Consider the following 22,510-nt stretch of genomic DNA (forward strand, 5'->3'; position numbering starts at 1 on the left):
TATGCAACATAATCAAATGTCAAAATAATCTGGAGGTGTTTTCTCTGAACATATGTACCCTGATTTATCAATGTCACTGCATTAAAATTAATGAAAATAAGATAAAAAAAAACTCTGGATAAGAGAAGTACTATTGAGCATCAAAGTTTGGAACAGAAATACATTTTCTTAACTCAAAAGTAGGTAAAAATTTAACAGTGTTTAATGAAAATATGCTCTTTTATTTATTATTATTATTTATTTATTTGAGAGAGAGAGAGAGAGGAGAAGCATCAACTCATAGCTGTGGCACTTTAGTTATTCATTGATTGCTTCTCATATGTGTCTTTACCAGAGGCTCCAACCGAGCCAGTGACCCCTTACTCAAGCCAGTGATCTTGGGCTCAAGCCAGCAATCGTAGGATCATATAGATGATCCCACACTCAAGCTGGCAATCCCCTGCTCAAGTTGACACTCAAGCTGGAGGAGCCTATGCACAAGACGGCAACCTCGAGAGTTTCAAACACGGAATCCCAGCATCCCAGGTTCGTGCCCCATTCACTGCACCACTACAGGAAAAAATATACCCTTTAAAATCCTAAATATCACTGTTTCCATAAATAAAAATAATTTACAGTATCTATTCTGTCTGTTCATTGACTGATCACTTTCTTTGTATTTCAGGTGGATGAACATACTGTTTAAGCAAGGGAACAGACTCTAAATTGCTCTTATAACCTCATTGTGGCCATTTTTCTACCCAGACACTCATGCTGCTCATCTGAGTTGCACAGCTTATTCTCTCAATATATGTACGTGACTGGATTGCCATCTTTAATATGATAATCAGTACACACACACACACACACACACACACATATGTGTGTGTAGCTTAATTTTTTCTTTTTTGTGTGTGACAGAGACAGAGAGAGACAAAAAGAGGGACAGACAGACAGGAAGGAAGAGAGATGAGAAGCGTCAATTCTTTGCTGCGGCACCTTAGTTGTTCATTGATTGCTTTCTCATTCGTGCCTTGACCAGAGGGTTCCAGCCAAGCCAGTGACTCCCTGCTAAAGCCAGCAACCTTAGACTCAAGCTGGTGAGCCTTACTCAAACCTGATGAGCCCACACTCAGGCTGGAGACCTTGGGATTTCGAACCTGGGTCCTTTGTGTCCCAGTTTGATGCTCTATCCACTGTGCCACTGCATGGTCAGGACTTAAATCTTTCCTAAAAGAAAACGCATGTCTTCTCCCCTTTCATAGATGAAACCTTTCAATCTCCTCTTGCCTAATGATTTAATGTATGAATTTAACTAATTCCTGTGAGATGCCATTTGAGATGACTCAGTTTAATGGTATTCTCATTAGGAATATTAAATGGTCTTCATGGTACACACAGAAAAGGGATAAATAACAAGGTCTTAAAAAAAAAAGCTTATTTTATCCATGCAGTCCTTCATTCAAACAAAATCCCACAAGGAAGCTCAATAATAGGTGTTCTGGTCCTAACTATTTAGGACTTGCACAACCAGTAGTATTATTCATTGTATTTTTATCAATTAAAAATTCATGAAACACTGTTTTGTTTTTTTTTCTTTTAGTTAAGTCTGTACATAATATTCTTAATTTTGCATCTTGGTCAGTAAAGGCTGACCTATTTGCCCTCTACAGAAATCATTTGCTAACTTATATAAAAAAAATCAGTGAAGTTTCCAGGAGCAAAATGGGATTCCTGAAGCATCAGTCTTTGCACTACCTGAGAGCTTGTAGAGATGAAAATTCTTGGGGTTCAGATTTATTGAATCAATAACATTTGAGATGGAATTCCCTACATGATTATTATGCACTAAAAGATATGCTAACTACTACCTAAAATTAATCTTACCTGTTGTATTCTAAAGCAAACTCATGGCCCCTTAATTTTTTAGTGAATTTCAACCAAAGTTTTTGAGATTCATTGGCATTACTGACAAAACATACTCAAGTAGGAGAAAAAAAGGTGCCAAGTAACATATTTCTTTCTGTTGGAGAAGATTTCTTTCTGGGGGGGGGGGGGGAGACTGAAAATAATCTTTTAGATAAAGAAATTAGAATTTGTTCTAGCATATTGGTTTGTCAGTTGACCTAAATTAAGTAAAAATAAACTCAGTGTGTCTTTTTTCTATTTTTTTAGTTGATCTTATTGCTCATTTTGTAGTGTTCTAGAGAATTAAAATTCCTGAATAGAAGCTCATTTTAATTGCACATGGAAAATTCTATGAAGTAAAACTGGCTATAAAAGGTTTTAAATTTTCTGTTTGTGGAAATACTTTTACTAATAATGTTCTGTCTCCCTCTCCCCAACTCTTCCCCTCCCCCTCACTCTCCTACTTTCTCATAGGAATTTTAAGATTCAAAACATTGAGAAGTCATAAAAAGACAAGTGCTAATAGCTACTTTTCTTCAATTCTCACATGTACTTTGAACACAAAATATTGTCATGTTGTATTTACAGTCTTGATTTTCCTGCTGATTCCATGAATGATATAATGGCCAAGTAAAGAAATATGCTCAACAGAGCCTGAATGTTCCCCTAGCTTTGACTGAACATCATTGAGATTTCTTCATAACTACAAGCCCTTGACTTCATGTGTTTTTTTTTTTTTGTTGTTGTTGTTGTTTTTTGTATTTTTCTGAAGTTGGAAACGGGGAGAGAGAGTCAGACAGACTCCCGCATGCGCCCGACTGGGATCCGCCCGGCACGCCCACCAGGGGCGACGCTCTGCCCACCAGGGGGCGATGCTCTGCCCCTCCCGGGCGTCGCTCTGTTGCGACCAGAGCCACCCCAGCGCCTGGGGCAGAGGCCAAGGAGCCATCCCCAGTGCCCGGGCCATCCTTGCTCCAATGGAGCCTTGGCTGCGGGAGGGGAAGAGAGAGACAGAGAGGAAGGAGAGGGGGAGGGGTGGAGAAGCAGATGGGCGCTTCTCCTGTGTGGCCTGGCCGGGAATCAAACCTGGGACTTCTGCACGCCAGGCCGACGCTCTACCACTGAGGCAACCGGCCAGGGTGACTTCACGTTTTTAAAACTGAATTTATTTTGGAAAACTTGCAATTATAAATTCTTCTTCTGTTCCTTTGAAAAATATGAAAGTTCTTCTCCCCTCCTCTTGTCAGTTCTACAAGACAAGAAATGTTTTTCTCAAGGACCTGAGAACCATCCCTTTGAAATCTCTGTCTCTGTGGGAGGCTAAGAATCTATCTCCAGTGGATGCCAATTATCAAACAGTGATGGCCTAGCCACAGAGACATGCATTTGTAAACTCAGGGATAACTCCAAATGCTCAAGGTAGTCCACTGATCAACCTCCTCTCCCATTCTCATTCAGTGCTGGCTTGTTTCACGTTGCATAAAACTATCCACGTTCATCCATGCTGTCGCAAAAAAACAAGATTTGCTTCTTTTTTATGGCCAGTGTTTCATTTGTTAACTCTCAGTAATAATTAACTCATTGGAATTTTGGGTGTAGATGGTTTTTACTTAAAAGTCTTAGCGGTAGTAAATTATTTTTGGCTACACTAAAAATTTAAGTTTTCATGTGTTTTTTTATATAATTTTTAACCATTTTTATTGAGATATATTTAACATTATATAAAATGCCCATGTTTCAATAATAAAGTTTGATGTTTTGCTTTATTGTGTACCCATGAAACCATCACCAAATCAAGTTAGTGAACATGCCAGTCATCCATGAGTGTTGTTTTTGTGTGTTTTCCCTTTTCATTCCATCCCTCCCATTCCTTCTTGTCTCCTCAACTCCCCTGACAACAAGTGATTGAATTGCTTATTATTTTATATTAGTGTCAAACAGTGAATGTTTTTAAAATTTGATTTTTTTTACTTATAGTCATTTTGAGGGGTTTTTTTTAAGATTTTTAAAAATTTATTCATTATAGAAAGGAGAGAGAGAGAGAGAGAGAAGGGGGAGGAGCACGAAGCATCAACTCCCATATGTGCCTTGATCAGGCAAGCCCAGGGTTTTGAACTGGCAACCTCAGCGTTTCCAGGTTGACGCTTTTTCCACTGTGCCACCACAGGTCAGGCTCATTTGGAGGTTTATCTATACTGTTGTATCAATATTTTATTCCTTTCTGTTGCTGAAGAATAATTTATTGTATGAATACACCACAATTTATTTGTCCATTTATCTCTTAATGAAAATCTAGGTGGCTTCCAGATATTGGCTATTTCAATGAAAGGACTGTGAACATTCCTGTAAAGTTCTTATGTGAACACATGTTTGCTTTTATTTATCTCTGGTAAATATGTATGAATAAAATAGTTATACATTTAACTTTTTAAGGAAACTATCAACTCTTTTCCAAGTGTTTGTAAGATTTTATGTACCCACTATTAGGAAAGGGCATCACAATTCCTCCATATACATGCCAACATTCAATCCTTTTAAGATTGTATATGGTATTGTATTGAATCTATAAATCAATTTGGGAAGAATTGATATCTTAGATATGTTGAATCTTCCAGTTCATGAACGTGGTATAACATTCCATTTATTTAGGTCTTTTCAAATTTCTCTGAGCAATGTTTTCATGGTATAAATCTTAACACAATTTATCAAATTTACCCTTTTTTCATATTTCTGATGCTATTTTAATAATGTTTTATTTAAAATTTTTCTGAGTTTCTATCATATAAAAGTACAATTGTATTTTTTTCATGTTAATTTTGTGTCATACAAATTTACTAAACTCAATTATTTGTTTTTAGTAACTTTCTTATAAATACCATAGGATTCTCTAAATATTTCATCATGTAACTGGCAAATAAACATAGTTCTTTTTCTGTTCCAATCTGAATACCTTTTCTTTTCTTATTTTCCTTACTAGAATCCTTTAGTACAATGCTGAACACAAAGGGTGAAAGCAGACATGTTTCCCTGGTTCCTCATCTCAGAGAGAATGAGGCTTTTACCACCCAATGTGATGTTAACTGTTGTTTTATTTGAGGTGCTCTTATTAACCTGAGCAAATACTTCTATTTGTAATTTTGTGAGACATTTTGTTAGACAATTATATTTTGTGAAAAAAGATTAGCATCTATCATAATGATCTTCTATATTTCTTTTTTATTCAGTCTATCTGGTGAATTATGGTTTTTTTTCAAGTGGTAAATTAATCTATATTTCTGGTAATCCTCATTTGATCATAACATATTTTTGTTTATATATCAAATATTCTTTATATTCTGAGAGAATTTATGTTAAATTGATATATTTTTTATTAAATGTTTAGTAGCATTTTCTTATATAGAAATGGATTTTACTTCATGAGAAGTATTTTAACCTCAAATTTTGAAAAAAAAATAACCTGGGAATCTTAATTTTCTATACATTATGTACATAAAGAAAAAAGAATATATAAGAAATAAAAAATTCTTTGTTAAGTGCAAATAATGTTTAAAATATTATATATCACTCAATACAATTTTTTCCTTGATTTTTTACTTAATTAATGAAATTCAAATAAAAAATCCATAGTTTACATTAAGGTGTAGTCTTGGTGTTGTCCATCCTGTGATTTTTTACAAATGTATAATGGCATGTACCTACCATTATAATACCATACAGAATAGTTCTACTGCCCTAAAAATCCCTGGTGCTCTGCCTTTTCATCCTTTCTTCCTATGGCAACAACTGATCCTTTTATTGTCTTAGGAGTTCTACTTTTTTTTTTATGATTTGTGATTCCATTTTTGAAATCACTTCTAGAGGAAATACTTACATTTTTACTTTTAAATAATCTATTTTAGAAACTTGGGACCTAATATGTAAAAAAACAAAGAAGAGGTTGGATTAAGTGTTCTAAAGGATGTAGCACAAGCTAATATATAATTTGATATGTAGTAATATATTTTATATATTTGTATTTGAGACAAAATAAAAATATTATTTTTTGTCATGAGAAGGGGGTAAGAGGATAAAACGCACTCACTTCTACCCTCCACTTCTTTACATACATACATATACAGCTATAAATTCATAAGACTGCCTAGGTTCAGGTCAAATTTTACTAATAATAAATTTCTTTAAATATTGTAGAAGAAAAAGTAAACTGTAATTGAAAAATAACATTTTTTAAAAAAAGTAAAGAAAACTAGTATCTCTTATTCTTCCTGGTAGCAACTCAGTGGCCATGACTCTCAAAGACTCCTCTCTTTTTATCTCTACTTTCTCCTTCTTTACCCTTGCTGATTTTTCTTAATAACACCCTAGACAAGATGTATGGTAACCAAAGGCACTTCACTGCCTCAAAAGGCAAAACATAGACCCACATCAATCTTTTACTAATGCTCTGCCTTTGGCTGCCAAGTTGGAGCTATTGTCACGAAGGCCTGCAGGTGGATTCCACAGGGATCTTCAAAAGCAACCATTGTCTTACACAGCTTCCCCATGATTCTCTTTGAACTGTTGGTTGACTTCAAAGTTCATTTTTTCCATGCCATGATGAGTAACAGGTATAGATACTCACTGACACTTTGAGCCTGTTTGATACAGGAAGCCAATGTCATAACAATGATTAGAAATGGTATTATTGAGCATATTAACCGTATGTATTGGCATGACCAGTGCATATTTTCCCTTCCCTGTGGACCATTTATTTACATGGAAAGCTATGTTATAAGAAGTTTCCTTCTGACCAGGCAGTGGCACAGTGGATAGAGTGTCAGACTGGGATGCTGAAGACCCAGGTTTGAGACCCCGAGGTCGCCAGCTTGAGTGCGGGCTCATCTGGTTTCAGCAAAAGCTCATCAGGTTGGACCCAAGGTCGCTGGCTTGAGCAAGGGGTTACTCAGTCTGCTGAAGGCCTGCGGTCAAGGCACATATGAAAAAGCAATCAATGAACAACTAAGATGTTGCAATGTGCAACGAAAAAACTAATGATTGGTGCTTCTCATCTCTCCATTCCTGTCTGTCTGTCCCTGTCTATCCCTCTCTCTGACTCTCTCTCTCTCTCTGAAAAAAAATCTTCTGAGCAAAGCATAAGAACACTTGGAATTAGAGGAAGGGGTTGAATGTAAAGCAGCATGAAACTGAAGTCCTGATGTTTCATACCCAAACGAAATTTACTCCTACCTAGAAGTAGCAATATTCACATGACCATACACATATTCTTGGAGAGTGACTTTCCCCTAAAGAGTTATTTGATAGGCATGATTAGTTTTTGTCTCACGTGACTTTACTTCTTTTACATGCTCTCCTTCGTGTTTTGATTAACTTGGTCTTGTTGTGGATGTATTGGTAGAGAAGACACTAGGCAAAGTGTTTGAGACATAGGTCTTAATATCATACTGATTGAAGTCAGATGGTTCAGGGCTATTGAGTCTTATTTATTCAATTATTTATTTATTTATTTACTAGTTTAGTTTTGTTTCTCTTATACATAAAATTGAGGTAGCAATACCTAGTTTTCTAGTTTATAGCCCAAGGCCTCGCATATATCAAACAGTGCAAATAGTAATACTTATGTTAAATTAGATTTTAATCACCTACTTGTCATTGGACATAATATTTGTGGGTTTTTTTTTAATATGATGGCATATCTTTATTCTACTAAAGATTTGCATTTTTGTACTATATATTTTGAGAAAAAGAAAGATATTTCAATCAGTGTTGAACATACGAGTTCAAAGTTTCTGTCAAATCAGGTTGGGGCTGATATGATGCTACATGTGCACGAAAGATACAGGTAACTGGTTGTGAGACAGAGGATAATGGGCTAGAGATGGACCAGCACAAGTGAGCAGCCAGGGAAAGAAAACAGCTTCTCAAAATCAGCTTTTGTTGAATTCACATTTGACGTTTTTTCAGACTTAACATCTTTTTTTCTTGGTCTATATGGAATGATTCACTCTTCATTGGAAATAATAATTTAGACCAGAATAGAGAAAAACTTTTGATGATATTTCTCAATGTTTATGTGTGTTTGGGTATATGTGCATGTCTCAGCAGACAGCCTGCACGGATTAGATGTTTATTCAATTCTGAGCAAATGCATTAGGCATCATATACTCGGAGCTAGAAGACACCAGTTCAAAGGCCAAGTCACATTATCTTTCAGTGTTTGGATGCAAATTATTTAGGTGATAACATTTAGTTATTAAATAAAACAAACTCAGGAAAGAATATTGTTTATTACTGTTTTGACTTCCAGTTAAAGTATCAGATAATTAGAAAATGCCACATTTTTACCCCTTATCTTTCTCAGATTATTTTGTGTTTATATCCTGTTTTTAAATAGATTTTCCCACATTTATGCTTGAGACTTCATATCATTAAGCAAAATCATATTTCAAAAACAAAAACAAAAGACTCAGAGATATCTAGTCTGATAATGTAGCAGTCAGAGAGAGATAATAAAACTTCCTTAGTGCTATGAAGATCAGAAGTTTTAGATAAAAAGCATTTCTTAATTGTTATTTTTTTTTTTTTATTTTTTTTTTTTACAGAGACAGAGAGAGTCAGAGAGAGGGATAGATAGGGACAGACAGACAGGAACAGAGAGAGATGAGAAGCATCAATCATTAGTTTTTCGTTGCGGCTCCTTAGTTGTCCATTGATTGCTTTCTCATATGTGCCTTGACCGTGGGGCTACAGCAGACCGAGTAACCCCTTGCTCGAGCCAGCGACCTTTTGTCCAGATGAGCCCACGCTCAAGCTAGAGACCTTGGGATCTCGAACCTGGGTCCTCCACATCCCAATCCGACACTCTATCCACTGCACCACCTCCTGGTCAGGCAGTTATTAATTTTTTTAATGAGGTAGCCTTACATACTGGACAAAAGAAGAATCCAAAAACTAGAAATGTTGTAAGCAAGAGGTGAGGCAGTCCAGTGTGGGTCAGAGTTAGAACAGTACCACCAAACCCAGCCGAGGACGAGGTTTTACACACAGGTTGCAAGAGACATGATTCCAGTTCCATGCAAGGCAGAGGATTAGAAATAACACTTTCTGATACGACATGAAACACAGCTATCACTCTCAGAATGTGGAGGGAGTTCAGAGAGCATAAATATCTCATTTGTAAACCTTGAAAAATGAGCCATTAAATTGGTCAAGAAAGAGGATCCAAAGTTAGAACAGCAATGGTAACAATGGAAGTGTGGAGAAGAAGGGACCCCCGCTAAGAAAAGTTGAAAAGTGCAAAATCACCAAGAGCGCAATAGAAAGCAGAGCCCTGATCAGACAGCAGAGAGGTGGGAAATAGTGGCCACTTCAAAGGAGAACATACTGGCCATCAAGCGGAACACAGCAGCCACAGCAAGGCCCTGCAGGGGAGTAGAGAGACTTGTGAGCCGTGAGTTTCATAGTAGAATGCGTCTCAGAGACAAGTTGTTCAATAACTTTCACCCACGTGGTTTTTATTATATTTCCACAAATAACTGGAAGCTGGGGTGGTACTTTAAAAATAAGGGTAATAAAATTTTTTTAATGAAAACTGAAGATTCAGAGATCAAAACTTGAAACCACTACCATTAACTGCCAGGGAATCATTAGAAATAATTTTTCCCCTACTAAGCCTGGGTTGGCAACATGAAGGTTCTCTTTTATTTATTCTTAAGTGTGTTGGTGAAGTATTTCAGCTGTAGTCCTTTCTCAGTAAGCCACAGATTTTATAATCTTCTATAATTGTGTAAACAAAACTATGAACCGCACAGGTGAACTATAAATATGGGTACGTCTTTCATCCAAAAGTTTAGAGGGCCTCACCTATTTAATCTCATTGTTTCGTACTTTAAAAAAATCTCATCAGCCATGGAAATTGTTATAGCTAACATATTCCCCTTTTTTTTGGCACGCATATCTATAAGTAACATATCTATTGAAATATTTTATTGAAAGTTACATGGGTTCAGTTTTGAAGTTTTGTCCAGATTACTGTGTATAATCCAAGTAAATAAAGTTGTGTGGATAAAAAGAAATCCAGAATTAATTCAGCAGGACATGATTAAACTTGTGATAAAGAACATTAAGATTGAAAGTTTGGAAGGAGTGACTGCTGGCCTTGAGATTCTGGGCAAAATAGTAATTCTTTATCTTTTTATATCTTTAATTCTAGCCTGAAATAAAAACCTAAATTTACATTACAAATTTATTTTTACTGGTGATATCTCTTCTTTAATACATACTCTGTTAAAATGTTTTCCTTTGTATGTTAGAGGGAGGAGAAAAAGAGAGAGAGATTTGTATCATTCCCTAATTGAATTTTCCCCCCTCTGAACTGCTACTCACCTCACTGACTGGAAGAGAGAGTATACTGAAGAATTCAGTTTCCTGAAAACTATGTGATGACAATCCATGTTTATATTTCAGCTTTTTTTTTATTATTCAGTAAGAAAAGGGGAGACAGAGAGACTCCCATATGTACCCCAACTGGACCCACCTGGCAGGTCCACTAGGGGCAGATGCTCTACCCATCTGGGACATTGCTCCTTTGCTCAGCAAGCAAGCTCTTCTTTGTGCCTGAAGGGGAGGCCACAGAGTCATCCTCAGCACCCAGAGTCAACTTGCTCCAATAGAGCCATGGCTGCAGAAAAGGAAGAGAGAGAGAAAGAGAGAGAGAGAGAGAGAAGGAAAAGGGAGGGGGGAGTAGTGACAAAATAGATGCTCTCATTTTCTGTGTGCTCTGACCAGGAATTGAACCCAGGACGTCCACAGGCCCAGCTGATGCTCTACCACTGAGCACACTGGCCACGGCCATATTTCAACCTTTGAATCCAACTTCCACCACAATGTAAATATACATTGATGATGGGTGAAAGAACAATTGTCATTGCAGCAATGTGCCTATACTCTATTGTTATCACCACATTGTTGGGGGGCCCATCTCCATATAATGATACAGTAAATGCCCACTGAGGTGTATGCAGGGGCCCTGATACTCACAGTGAACTCCGCAGAAGAAGAGCATTTATACTGCAAGAGATCTTATAAGAAATGGAGCCTTTCTGCCCTGACCCATACCTAACAAACTGGAATCCATGTTAAGGAAAACCCAGGTAACTCACAAGAAAAACTGTTCTAGAAACACATCAGAACTGTGTCCATTTATTAATGTCTTTTCTCTCCCTCCTGCTTCCTCTCTTTTCTTGTCCTCCTTTCCTCTCACAAGCATATATATTCATCTGTCAGCTAACCTGACATTTCCCCTGTGGGAGTTTCTGATTTTATTTTCTGTGCATTAGATGGCAACATTACTGAGGGATGTGAATGTCCCCTAAAGTGCACAGGCATCGTGAGATAAAAGAGAAACTCTGCTCTAAACTCCCATGTGGCTCAGTATGTCATTTTCAGAGTGTTCCTTGAGAAAGCACATAAAGTCCAAACCAAGGTTGACAGGAATAAGGTAGGAGAGAACAGACACATATCAGTGATCAAAGATCTAGCAATAAATCAGGGACAGGTTCTCCTCATCTGTGGTCAGATCTGAGAGGAAGGAGTTTAGACAGAATCAACGTGAGAACTAGCAAAGCCATGGGGAGGAAGTGTAAGCAGTAAGGAGAACAATCAATAGTCAGCTCAAAGACACACCTTATCTAAGCCACTATCTCTTCCCTCCACCTAGATCACGGTAGTGGTCTCCAAAATTACCTCCTTTCTGGACTCTACTCCTCCACTCCCTTCCAGACAGTTCTCCTACCAGTAGCTAGAGGGAATTCATTAACTCTCAAATAGGTTCTAGCAAACATAACGAAATCCACCACTTCACCAAGACAGAAAAAGCCCAGTGAGATGGAACCTCTAACACAACCTAACTCCTCTCTACCACTGTGTCAGCTCACAGCCTGGCTCTTTGCTCCTCACACATTTTACTGCTCAAGAAAAGTTATGTCTCTCTACATGAGACACCTCTGGTCCGTCATCCCCTTCTTAGGATGGTAGACATCATTCTTGATCATCTCTTAATAGTCATTCTCTTTCCTAACATTCTATTGAATTTTATGAAGAGCTCTGTATTTCCAAAAATTAAGATTCAAGCATGATTATGACCAGACTACCTTGCCTCCTGCTTTGTCCTAGATTCTTGAGATGTGCCCACACATAGTAAGAACTCAGTACAGTATTTTATTTTAGAACTCCATAATTTTTTAAGTTATTAATGAGTGTCTTCATTGTCAGTTTCATGTGTTATCTCATTTAATATGTAGTATAGCCTAATAAGTTTATTATCAAAATCACTATTTTATAGATAAGGAAATCAGATTTTTTTGTGTGTGTGATAGAGACAGACAGAGACAGAGAGAGGAACAGATACGGACAGACAGACAGGAAGAGAGAGAGATGAGAAGCATCAATTCTTTGTTATGGCACCCTAGTTGTTCATTGATTGCTTTCTCATCTGTGCCTTGGCCAGGGGGTGGGGGGAGGCTACAGCAGACCGAGTCACCCCTTGTTCAAGCCAATGACCTTGGGCTCAAGCCGGTAAACCTTGCTCAGACCAAATGAGCCTGCGCTCAAGCCAATGACCTCGGGGTTTCAAACCTGGGTGGGTCCTCTGCGTCCCAGTCCGATGCTCTAGCCCCTGCACCACCGCCTGGTCAGGCTAGGAAACCAGATCCTTACCAGACCACTTTGATAGTATGCCTAAAGCTCAACTCCAGGTTTTTCTAATGTCCAAGAACAGGCTCATTCTATATTCCAAAGCTACTTAGTCTAGTCAGGGGGTATTAGATGGAGATAATTAGTCAAAGAAATGGATGTTTAGAAGTAGGGAACTGTGTTAAATGGACTTTTGAAATACTTTATAAATTGTGTTTCTTCATTTCTGAAAGTCTATGGGCCACTTTTGAGGGGTTTTCCCTCTGACAGCTGCCAGTTTATGAACCTGTTTCTATTTTCTTAGTTTATTTTGTGCATTATATTCCACAAATAAATAAAGTCATGTGGTACTTTCTTTCTGACAGGCTTATTTCACTTAGCATAATGCTCTCCAGGTCCATCCATGCTGTCACACAGGTAAGATTTCCTTCTTTTTCGTGGTTGTGTAATATTTCATTTTTTAAATGTACCACAGCTTTTTATCCACTCATCTCATGGTGGGTACTTGGGCAGCTTCCATAGCTTGGCATTGTAAATAACACTGTAATGAACATAGGGAAGCATACAGTCTTTTGAAGCAGTGTTTTTGGGTTTCTTTGGATATATTCCCAGATGAGAAATTACTAGGTCAAAGGTAGTTCCATTTTTAATTGTTTGAGGTAACTCCTTACTGCTTTCCACAGTGGCTGCACCAATCTGTATTCCCTCAGTCAGTGCACAAACATTCCCTTTCCTCCACATCCTCGCCAACAGTTGTTGTTCGTTGATTTATTGATGATAACCATTCTGACATGTGTGAGGTGATATCACATTGTGGCTTTAATTTGCTTCTCTCTGATGATTAGTGAAGTTGGACATTTTATAATATATTTATTGGCCATTGGCATGTCTGTTCAGGAGAAGTGTCTATTCAAGTCCTTTGCCCATTTCTTAATTGTGTTATTGGTGTTTTTTTTGGTTTTAAGTTTTATGAGTTTCTTATAAATTTTGAATATTAAGCTCTTATCAGATGTACTGGCAAATATGGCCTCCCATTCAGTGGGGTGTCTTTATTTTATTGATGGTTTTCTTTGTTGTGAAAAAACTTTTTTAGTCTGATGCAGTCCCATTTGTTAAATTTTTTTTGTTTCCCTTGCCTGAGATGATATGACAGAAAAAATATTGCTACAAGTAATGTTAAAGATTTTATTGCCTATGTTTTCTTCTAGAGTTTTTATGGTTTCAAGTCTAACGTTTAAGTCTTTAATCTATTTTTGCATTTAATCTAGTGTATCGTAAAAGAAGGTGGTCTAGATTTATTTTTTGCATGTATCTGTCCAATTTTCCCAACACCATTTACTAAATAGACTGTCTTTATCCCACTGTATATTTTCATCTCCTTTGTCAAATATTAATTGACTATAAAGTCATATCTTTATATTTCTATATGTTAGTTTTTATGCCAGCACCATGCTATTTGGATATTATGGCCTTATAGTAAGTCAGTGGTGGGATTCAAATAATTTAACAACCAGTTCTCTGCCCTAATGACCATTTTAAAATTTTATAAAAAATGATATACCAAAAGGTAGTTTATTATTTTATGCATTTAATACTTAAATAAGAACAATAAAAGAGGTACACAAAACTAGATTATAAGAAGGAGTTTTAAAATATTAATAAAATATTAAATAATACCTGACAAAAAATAATAAAACTGTTATTTAAGATATTTCCATATTACTTCTTGATGTCCTCACTTGCAGTTTTCTTTGCTTTTATCCGAGCATCATCAGCTGTGTGATTTTCCTTAACCATCTTTTCACTGTAGGAGTAGAATCCTATTCCTTTATCTATGGATGGAATGGACATTACTACTGGCACTTAGAATAGGCTATTGTATAGAAATATATTCTGTGCAATTCACATGTCACTAGTCCCAATTACATACTTAAGCAAAGAAAGAAAAGGTCATGCAATTAATAAGACTTTAGATGATATTTCAACTTGATAGGAATGGCTTATTTTAAATAGATGAAATGGACCCAGATTCATTGAGGCAAAAATGAACTATTCTTTCCTACATCACCTTCTTATCCATGCCATCACTATGATAATGCCCAGCCTTTTAATCTTCACACTTGTTATTTGCTCTACTTATGTGCAATAGGTCTTATTAAATCACCAGCAGTTTTTAGGAAGATATATTGTGAAAAAATTTTTTTCATGATTTGGCTATAAGTATATAGGCAACTTTGAGATAAAAAATAAGGCAGAGAAGTAACAAGACGACTAGATTACTTATAAGGCTCAGAGTATAGAATCCCCTTAAAAATTTGTCCTCACGATACAGAGTGAACACAAATTATGAACTTGTAAAGATACATCTTTGAGGTTTTCAGACCCAGCCAAATGGTTTATGTTTATATGTCAATTACTTATCAATTATTTTTCATATATGTTATTTATTTAAGCTTTACCATAAACCTCTAAATATGGTTGGTCATACCAGTTTAGCTTTTAAGGAGAGAATCTTGAGGTTTAGCTAATGAATATTTATCCCAAATATACAGCACGCAAACAGAGGAGCCATAGCTCAAGATCACTTCTCTGTGTGTAATTCCAGGGTTCTTCCAGGGTCCCCCATTCTGCTTTCCCCTATGAAGGAGGTAACCCTAGGATTGATTCATTACACGGTATGTAAAGAATTATATTGATTTTCCCTATAGCATAACTATGGTAATTTATTTTCAATGTAATAGTACCAGAACTATGTTGTAGAAATATTTTCTGTTTGTAGAAAAGTTAAATTTCATTAACAGTGTCTGGCTCAGACCATGTGTACAGAGAATAACTTCACCTGATGGACACCCATTACTCAGCTCTGCATGAAGAAGGTAGAGGTTGAGAGTTTGGATTCTAGCATCACATTACATGAGAGTCCATCTCAGCTCTACCAATCACTAGATGTACGATTTGAGGCAATTACATAATCCTTCCCTCTGTACCAGAATTTCCTCACCTGGAAAATAAAAAGTTCCTATGTCATAGAAATTGTCATCAGAATTAAACCTGTTAAGCTATATAAAGTGCTCAGAACATTGCTTGGGCTGTAAGGTAGGCTTGAAAAAGCACATGGTCAAAATATCGATGATGTTGATTATATGCTTTTAGGTAAAGAATTTAATAAGATGTTAATCTCACTCATTGCTTGTATAGCTGAAAATGAGTTCACATTTGGCTCATTAAGGTCAGAACAGAACTAAATCCTCTAATCTGCTTGTTGCTATTTCAGAATGTTCTCAATCTTGAATGGTGGCATTAATCAGAATAATAATCACTCTGAGAAGACTATAAAAACCAGAGTTGGTTTTCTTTTTACCAAAAAAAAATAGCACAACTCTCAGATATTTTGAGCTCTGCCTAAACATCAGTCTAGTAACTATGTCAGCAATGAAGATACTTTGTATTTTCCTGACTTTTGTCTTCACTGTGTCTTGTGGTCCATCAGGTAATAAAAGTTTGTTAATATGGAAAAGGTGGGGAGGGCTTTACTCTAGAAAAATAAAGCAAATGAGTGGTTGTTAGAAGACAGCATATGAATTCATAATACAATTCACTTTATTTGCATGGGAGAAAAAATGAGTAAAACTTGCTTGGTGTTTTTGTTTGATGAGACTATGACTCCTTCTGTGTTTTCTACTGCTTCCTCTTTTTACATGCAGTATAATGAACTGATACTGTAGCTGTTGTCAACATTAACTTTTCTATAACTAACTAGCCAGTAAACTGTGATGGGATAGATTGTGTATTTATGGTATTAGAAGTGAATGGTTATTCAGAATACAAAACATGGAGACTATAATTTTCTTTCCACATCCTTTTCTCTTGAGGAAGAATGCACAGATTAGATATTTAAAGATATTTTATTTACCAAAAAAAATGGTAATGGCAAAGGAAATACTGTTGGATAAATAAATACTTATACCAATTTACAGAGGATGGAATCACACTTTAAATCCAATTACCTGGGCATGATTTCAGGAATAAAATGGCTTAACTCTAAAACTTAAACAACTTTATTTACTTATCTCTATATTATCTGTCTTTCTATCCATATATTTATGGAAACTTGGATTTATGATTATGGCTCTTTTTTCTTAGGTTCAAAGAGAAAAACAAAAGAAAAAACAAAAGAAATTACACAGAGAACAATGCAATGTTACCTTGTTCGTGGTGCTTGCAAGACTACATGCAACACCTGGGAATATGTATATAACTACTGCAATATTGAGCCCTGCTGTGTCATACGAGACTACATAAAACCAACCATTAAATACAGAACTACTACAGCTGTCACTTCCAAAACAAAAGTAATTTCTAGTTCTACTACACTACACAATACTACGTTGTAACAATACTATGAATAAAAACAAACTTTCTACTTTCTATAAATCTTTTCTCATGGGTGTCCTCTGGCCTTCAGGATTATAAAACTATTGCATGGCAGCTAGTGAGTTCAATGTTGGGTTAGTACAAGCAAAATAAAGAAGAGTAATAAATAATCTCTTCATTAAATAGTTCTCTCCCACTCGTATAACCAACGTCCTCCATTCTTAATATTTTACTCATCTCTGGCCTGTTTATTTTCCCTGTGTAATAGCATGGTTATTTTCATATGATCTTTATGGTATCAGCCTTCAATCATGGTTTATAGTACCTTTCCATAGTTTCAGCCAAACTGTGTTTGAGTCTTGGATACAAAGTCATATACATCTTAACCACAACATAGAACAGACTATTGATAATGTGAGAAAGAGACATCAAACAAAACTCAACAGGGAATAAAATGTGATGAGAGCAAAAGCAAGTTAAAAACACTTTAAAGGTATTTTTCTTATGATAAAATAATAAAATTTGGAAGGATACAGAAATGTACAAAGATAACAATAAAAGTCATTTCTAATAATACTATTTAGAGATATGATATTTATCATAATCAATCCTGAACTTAGACAGCCAGTCCAAGGCTCTTCTCTCTTGGTCCTGAAGAATTTTATTTAACTCCTTTACTTTTTAATTCAGTATTTAATGCTTCAGTCTTTGTCCCTGTCTTCATTGAACTTATTGTGTTTCCAATTTTTCACTTTCCACATTAATTTTATCATAATATTGAATGAATGTTAATCTAAACTTTTTTTATGAAATGATTGACATTCAGAATTTAAAATTCTCCACCGAGTGTATTTTTTTTTTTAACCTAAAGCTATAGTACAGATTTGGACAATATGAAAACTTAGGTCAGAATTCTGACATAGAAGTGAAAAAAGTTTAGCGCCTTGGGATAAAGGAGCTAAAGAGATATAAGAGGAAAGGATAATCTCCAGTTAGTTTTCTTACTTGAGAAATACATGCCAAACAATGCAAACATTCATTAGAAAATTTGCGAAAGGTGCAGATTTGAAAGGAAGATTTATGACACATTAAGTTTAGACTGCTCTGCTCTATACATGGGTGGAGGTCAGGGAAAAAAATGTGCTTCAAATATGAATTTGAGGAGCCATTAACTGAAGCAATAAGATAAAACTACTCAAGGGAAGACTACAGATTGAGAAGAGAAAAATAAGTCTAAAATCTCAAGAAATAGCACTTAAAGTATGTTAAGGAAAAGTAGACTCTACCAAGGAGGAAAGGAACATCAGCTAGCTAGAGAGAATTTACTCCCTGATTTCATGTCTTCCCAGCTGAGTTCCCAGACATAGAAGGAAAGAGCAAACCAATTCCCATGGTGCTTTGCATTCATTTTGACCCTCAGAATCAATGGCATAATGAAATAGATAGTGTTTAAAGCCATCGAGTTTCAGGGTAGTTTGTTGCACAACAATATTAACCAGTGTGTGTATAATTTCCAACTATAAAAGTTTTAAAAAATAATTTAAAAAATACATAATAAATCATAGATAGGACTTGAGAAAGAATGAAATAAAGAACTCCAAAAATCCACCCCTTCTTAAAAATCAACAAAAGATTGGGAAGAATTGACAAAAATTCAGTTTTTAACAGTTGTGCAAATTAACCTTAAACTTGTGAAAATCCAAGGAACATTAATTTTAAAAATGTATACTGAATTTCAGTAAGAACAGCCAGCTTAGTGGCATTTTATCTGCCCTGTTACTGTCCAACTCGTCCCAGCACTGCAATAACCTTGGAAACCCACAGCCTCCCTACACCAGTAGCCGTGAATACATAATGAATATATACAACTTAATAATAAAAAGGACAGTTATAAAATAAACAAAAGAATTAGATATATATTTCTCCAAAGAAGATATAAAATGTTCAACAAGCGCATGCAAAGATATTTAACCTCAGCAGCCATCAAGAAAATGCAAATCAACACCACAAGGAGTTACCACTTCCCACCACTAAGAGGCCTATGTTTAAAACAAGAGATAGTAACAAGTGTTCAGAAGGCAGCCTGACAGTACCTGAAAAAGTCAAGAATGGAGTTTTTATTTCATTCTGCAATCTGACATTTAGGCATATGTGTGGGAGAAATAAAAACATATGTTAAAAAATAAGCTTGTACAAATGTTCATAGCGACATTCTTTATAATAGCTAAAAGGGAGAAACAACCCAAATGTCCAAAAACTGATGGGTTGATAAATGTTGTGCGGTACACCTATACAAAATAATATTATTGAGCAATAAAATGTAATGAAGTACTAATTCATGCTACAAATTGATAAACTTGAAAATATGATAAGTGAAAATAACCAGTTACAAATTTCACATACGGTGTTTATTATTCCATTGGTGTGAAATATCAAGACAAGGCAAACAAATAGATACTGAATTTACAGTCATGGTTTTCTAGGGCTTAAAAGAGGTGAGTCAAGGGTGATAGCTACAGGGTACAGGTTTTTGAAATTGAAAATATTCGAAAATTGATTATGGTGATGTTTACACAACTCTGTGAATACGTTAAACTCATTGAATTGTACACATTAAATAGCTTAATGGTTTGGTACGTGAGTAAATCTCAATGATGTTGTTATAAGAAAAAATTACAGGCAACCTTCTCATCTGAAATGATGTAAGACAAAAGACAATGTATCAACATGTTTAAATATTGAAAAAAATTCCACTCAACCTACAATTCTACTCAGTGGAAATAATGGTCACAAAGATAAAAGTGAAATAAAGGCACTTTCAAGCGAATGAAACCTTTAAAAATGTATTTTTAGCAGTGTTTTCTGGCAGAAACACACAAAACTTTTCCAGTAGAAAAAAAATTATACAAGATTAAAAATTAGATCTACACAAAGGAATAAACTAAGATGAAATTTATAAATTTGTGGCTAAATGGGAATATTCTTTTCCTCGATTTTTAATCTTTATGAAAGATAATTTACTGCCTTAAACAAGAGTGATAATATATTGTGCAGTTTATTGAATTGCAGAAAGAAATGAATGAGAACAATTTTCCAGATCACAAAAAGGGGAGAAATAGAAGTATAGGATTGGAAGTCTCCTGTATTATATGTGTAAGCTAAAGCCCTGTGGTATAAACTCTAGGACAAGGAAAAAAAAATATATATATATGGCACCAATGGGGTAATTTAAATATAATAATAAAAATACACAGATCAGAAGAAAAAGAAAAGGGAACAAACACAGGAAGACCAAATAGGAAAAAACAACAACAACAAAATGGCAGGTTTAAACACAGCTACATTATAATTTCATTAAATGTAAATATTTTGAACATAGCAATGAAAAGGTTGAGACTGTAAGACAGAATATTGTATTAGTTATCTATTTCTGCATAACAAATTAATAAGTAACAGCTTAAAACCTTTATTATTTCATAGATTGAATGGGAAGAATTCCAGGAAAAAGCTTCAGCTTGGAGCTCCTGTCTCACCATCTCAGATGAGCTGAAACTGAAGCAGGTGATCTGAGCTACAGACATCTCAATACTAGACTGGGGCTGAAGAATCAGCTTCTAAGCTCACTCTTGTGGTTTTTGGCAGCCTTCATTCTTGAACTCTATTCAACTTAAGGCTTCAGTTCATTATAACTTGTTAAATAGATGGGTACAGATTCTAACCACATCCATTGGGCTGCTCTTTAAAGAAGCTCACAATATAGTACCTTTCTTCCCTCAACGTAAGAGATGAGAAGCAGTGACAGAGAGAACCGGAAACAGAAACCCTGTGATACCCACGGAGATGAACAGAGAAAGAGACACAGACCAAAGCTTTTGGGTAACAGTTCAAGATTATTTTAAAATGTTTATGTTAAAATATATGAAATGTCTCAAAGCAATGTTTTAAAATTCAATTTTAAGAATCTAGAAAAAGAAGGGTAAATTAAATCTAATTTTAAAAAAGCATCTTTTAATGAAACCCTTATTTTTACTTAGCAGAAAGAAAATAAAATAAGATCAGCAATAATTAAATATAAAATGAGAACTTGGCTGATTTACTCAATGGATAGAGCATCAGCCTGGTGTGCAGATGTAGCTTCTATTTCCAGTGAGGCCACAAATGAGAAATAACCATCTGCTTCTCTCCCCCTCTTCCCCTCTCTCTCCCTTCCCCTTTCACAGCCAGTGGCTCAGTTGGTTCAAGCATCAGCCCTGGGTGCTGAGGATAGCTTGGTTGATTCAGGCATCAGCTCTAGATGAGGAATTGCTGTGTGGATCCTTATTGGGGACATGTGGGAGTCTGTCTCTCTTTCTCCATTCCTTTCATTTAAAAAAACAACAAATATATATAATGAACAAATAATAAAAACAATCAATAAGAAAAAAAAGCTGTTTTTTTTTAAAAAGTTAAAAATATGTTTTTCAGAAATTTCTAAGCAGATGGATCAAGAAAAAAATGAGAGAAAGCACAAGTGACTAATGTCAGGAATTAATAGGAGAAATAATTACAGATGCAATGGAGATTTAAAAAATACAAGAATATAATAAAAACATTTTATTAGTACTTTGAAAGCCGTTATGAAAGGAAAAAAACCCACAAATGATGTAAACTACCAAGATTCACTCAAGAAAAAAATTTGCAACATGACTAAATTTTATATCTATATTTTAAAATAATGCGATTACAAATCTTCCCACATAGAAAATACTAGGTACTGTATTATACACATTATACACAAATACTTCTGTAAAATACAATTAGAAAACACTTCCCAAGTTATATTAGTAAAATAAGTCAGAGAAAGACAACACAGGATGTGAAATCAGAAAACCAAAATAAATGAACAAACAGAACAGAAATAAACTCATAGATACAGAGAACGAACTGCTGGTTGCCAGGTGGGAATGGATATTCAGGGGCTGGGGGAAAAGCTGAAGGAATTAAGCAATACAAACTGACAGTTATAAATAGTCACAGGTTGTACAATACAGCAGAAGGAATGTCGTAATAAATATACATGGTGTCAGGGGAGTCCTAGACTTATTTTGGGGATCACTTCATAAGTTATATAAATTTCTAACCACAATGCTATACACCCGAAACTAATATAATATTAAATGTCAACTGTAATTTAATTTTTTTAATTGGTAAAGACATTTGAGAACAACATGATTGCCTATATAGTGAATCTAAGAAATCTAAAAATAAAGATAATATAACTAATAATTGAATTTAATAAGGTTGTTGATACAGGTCCAATATAAAAATCAGTTTTATTTTTGTAAACTAGTAAAACATACATGAAAAATTAAATTTCAAAATATTCTATATAAATGTATCCAAAACCATGACAAATTACAGACAGAGATATTGAAATGCAACACCCTCCTCTGAAAATTATTTATACATTGCTGAGAGGGAGTATAGAAGAGCTAACTGATAGAGAGATGTACCTTGATCACATATTGGAAATGTCAAAATGTCAGATCTCATCAAAGTGATTTATAGATTCAACCAAATCCAG

General features: G+C 35.3%; 1 protein-coding gene across 1 annotated transcript; it reads left to right on the forward strand.

Annotated features, from left to right (window-relative positions):
- The first annotated feature begins 16,005 nt into the window (after positions 1-16,005).
- Positions 16,006-20,517, forward strand: DEFB113 (defensin beta 113). The gene is made up of 3 exons (XM_066360300.1): positions 16,006-16,072; positions 16,738-16,925; positions 20,428-20,517. The coding sequence occupies exons 1-3, from the start codon at positions 16,006-16,008 to the stop codon at positions 20,515-20,517; spliced, it is 345 nt and encodes a 114-aa protein (XP_066216397.1).
- Positions 20,518-22,510: the final 1,993 nt, after the last annotated feature.

The sequence above is a fragment of the Saccopteryx leptura genome, chromosome 1, assembly GCF_036850995.1.
Source record: "Saccopteryx leptura isolate mSacLep1 chromosome 1, mSacLep1_pri_phased_curated, whole genome shotgun sequence".
NCBI classification, from domain to species: domain Eukaryota; kingdom Metazoa; phylum Chordata; class Mammalia; order Chiroptera; family Emballonuridae; genus Saccopteryx; species Saccopteryx leptura.

Bases quoted from the DNA above. Each gene is read 5' to 3' on its own strand.
- DEFB113 (XM_066360300.1), top strand. From the start codon at position 16,006: ATGAAGATACTTTGTATTTTCCTGACTTTTGTCTTCACTGTGTCTTGT. The intron at 16,073-16,737 runs GTTTGTTAATAT...GAAAAACAAAAG, and splicing joins TGGTCCATCAGGTAATAAAA to AAAAAACAAAAGAAATTACA. The intron at 16,926-20,427 runs GTAATTTCTAGT...ATTATTTCATAG, and splicing joins CTGTCACTTCCAAAACAAAA to ATTGAATGGGAAGAATTCCA.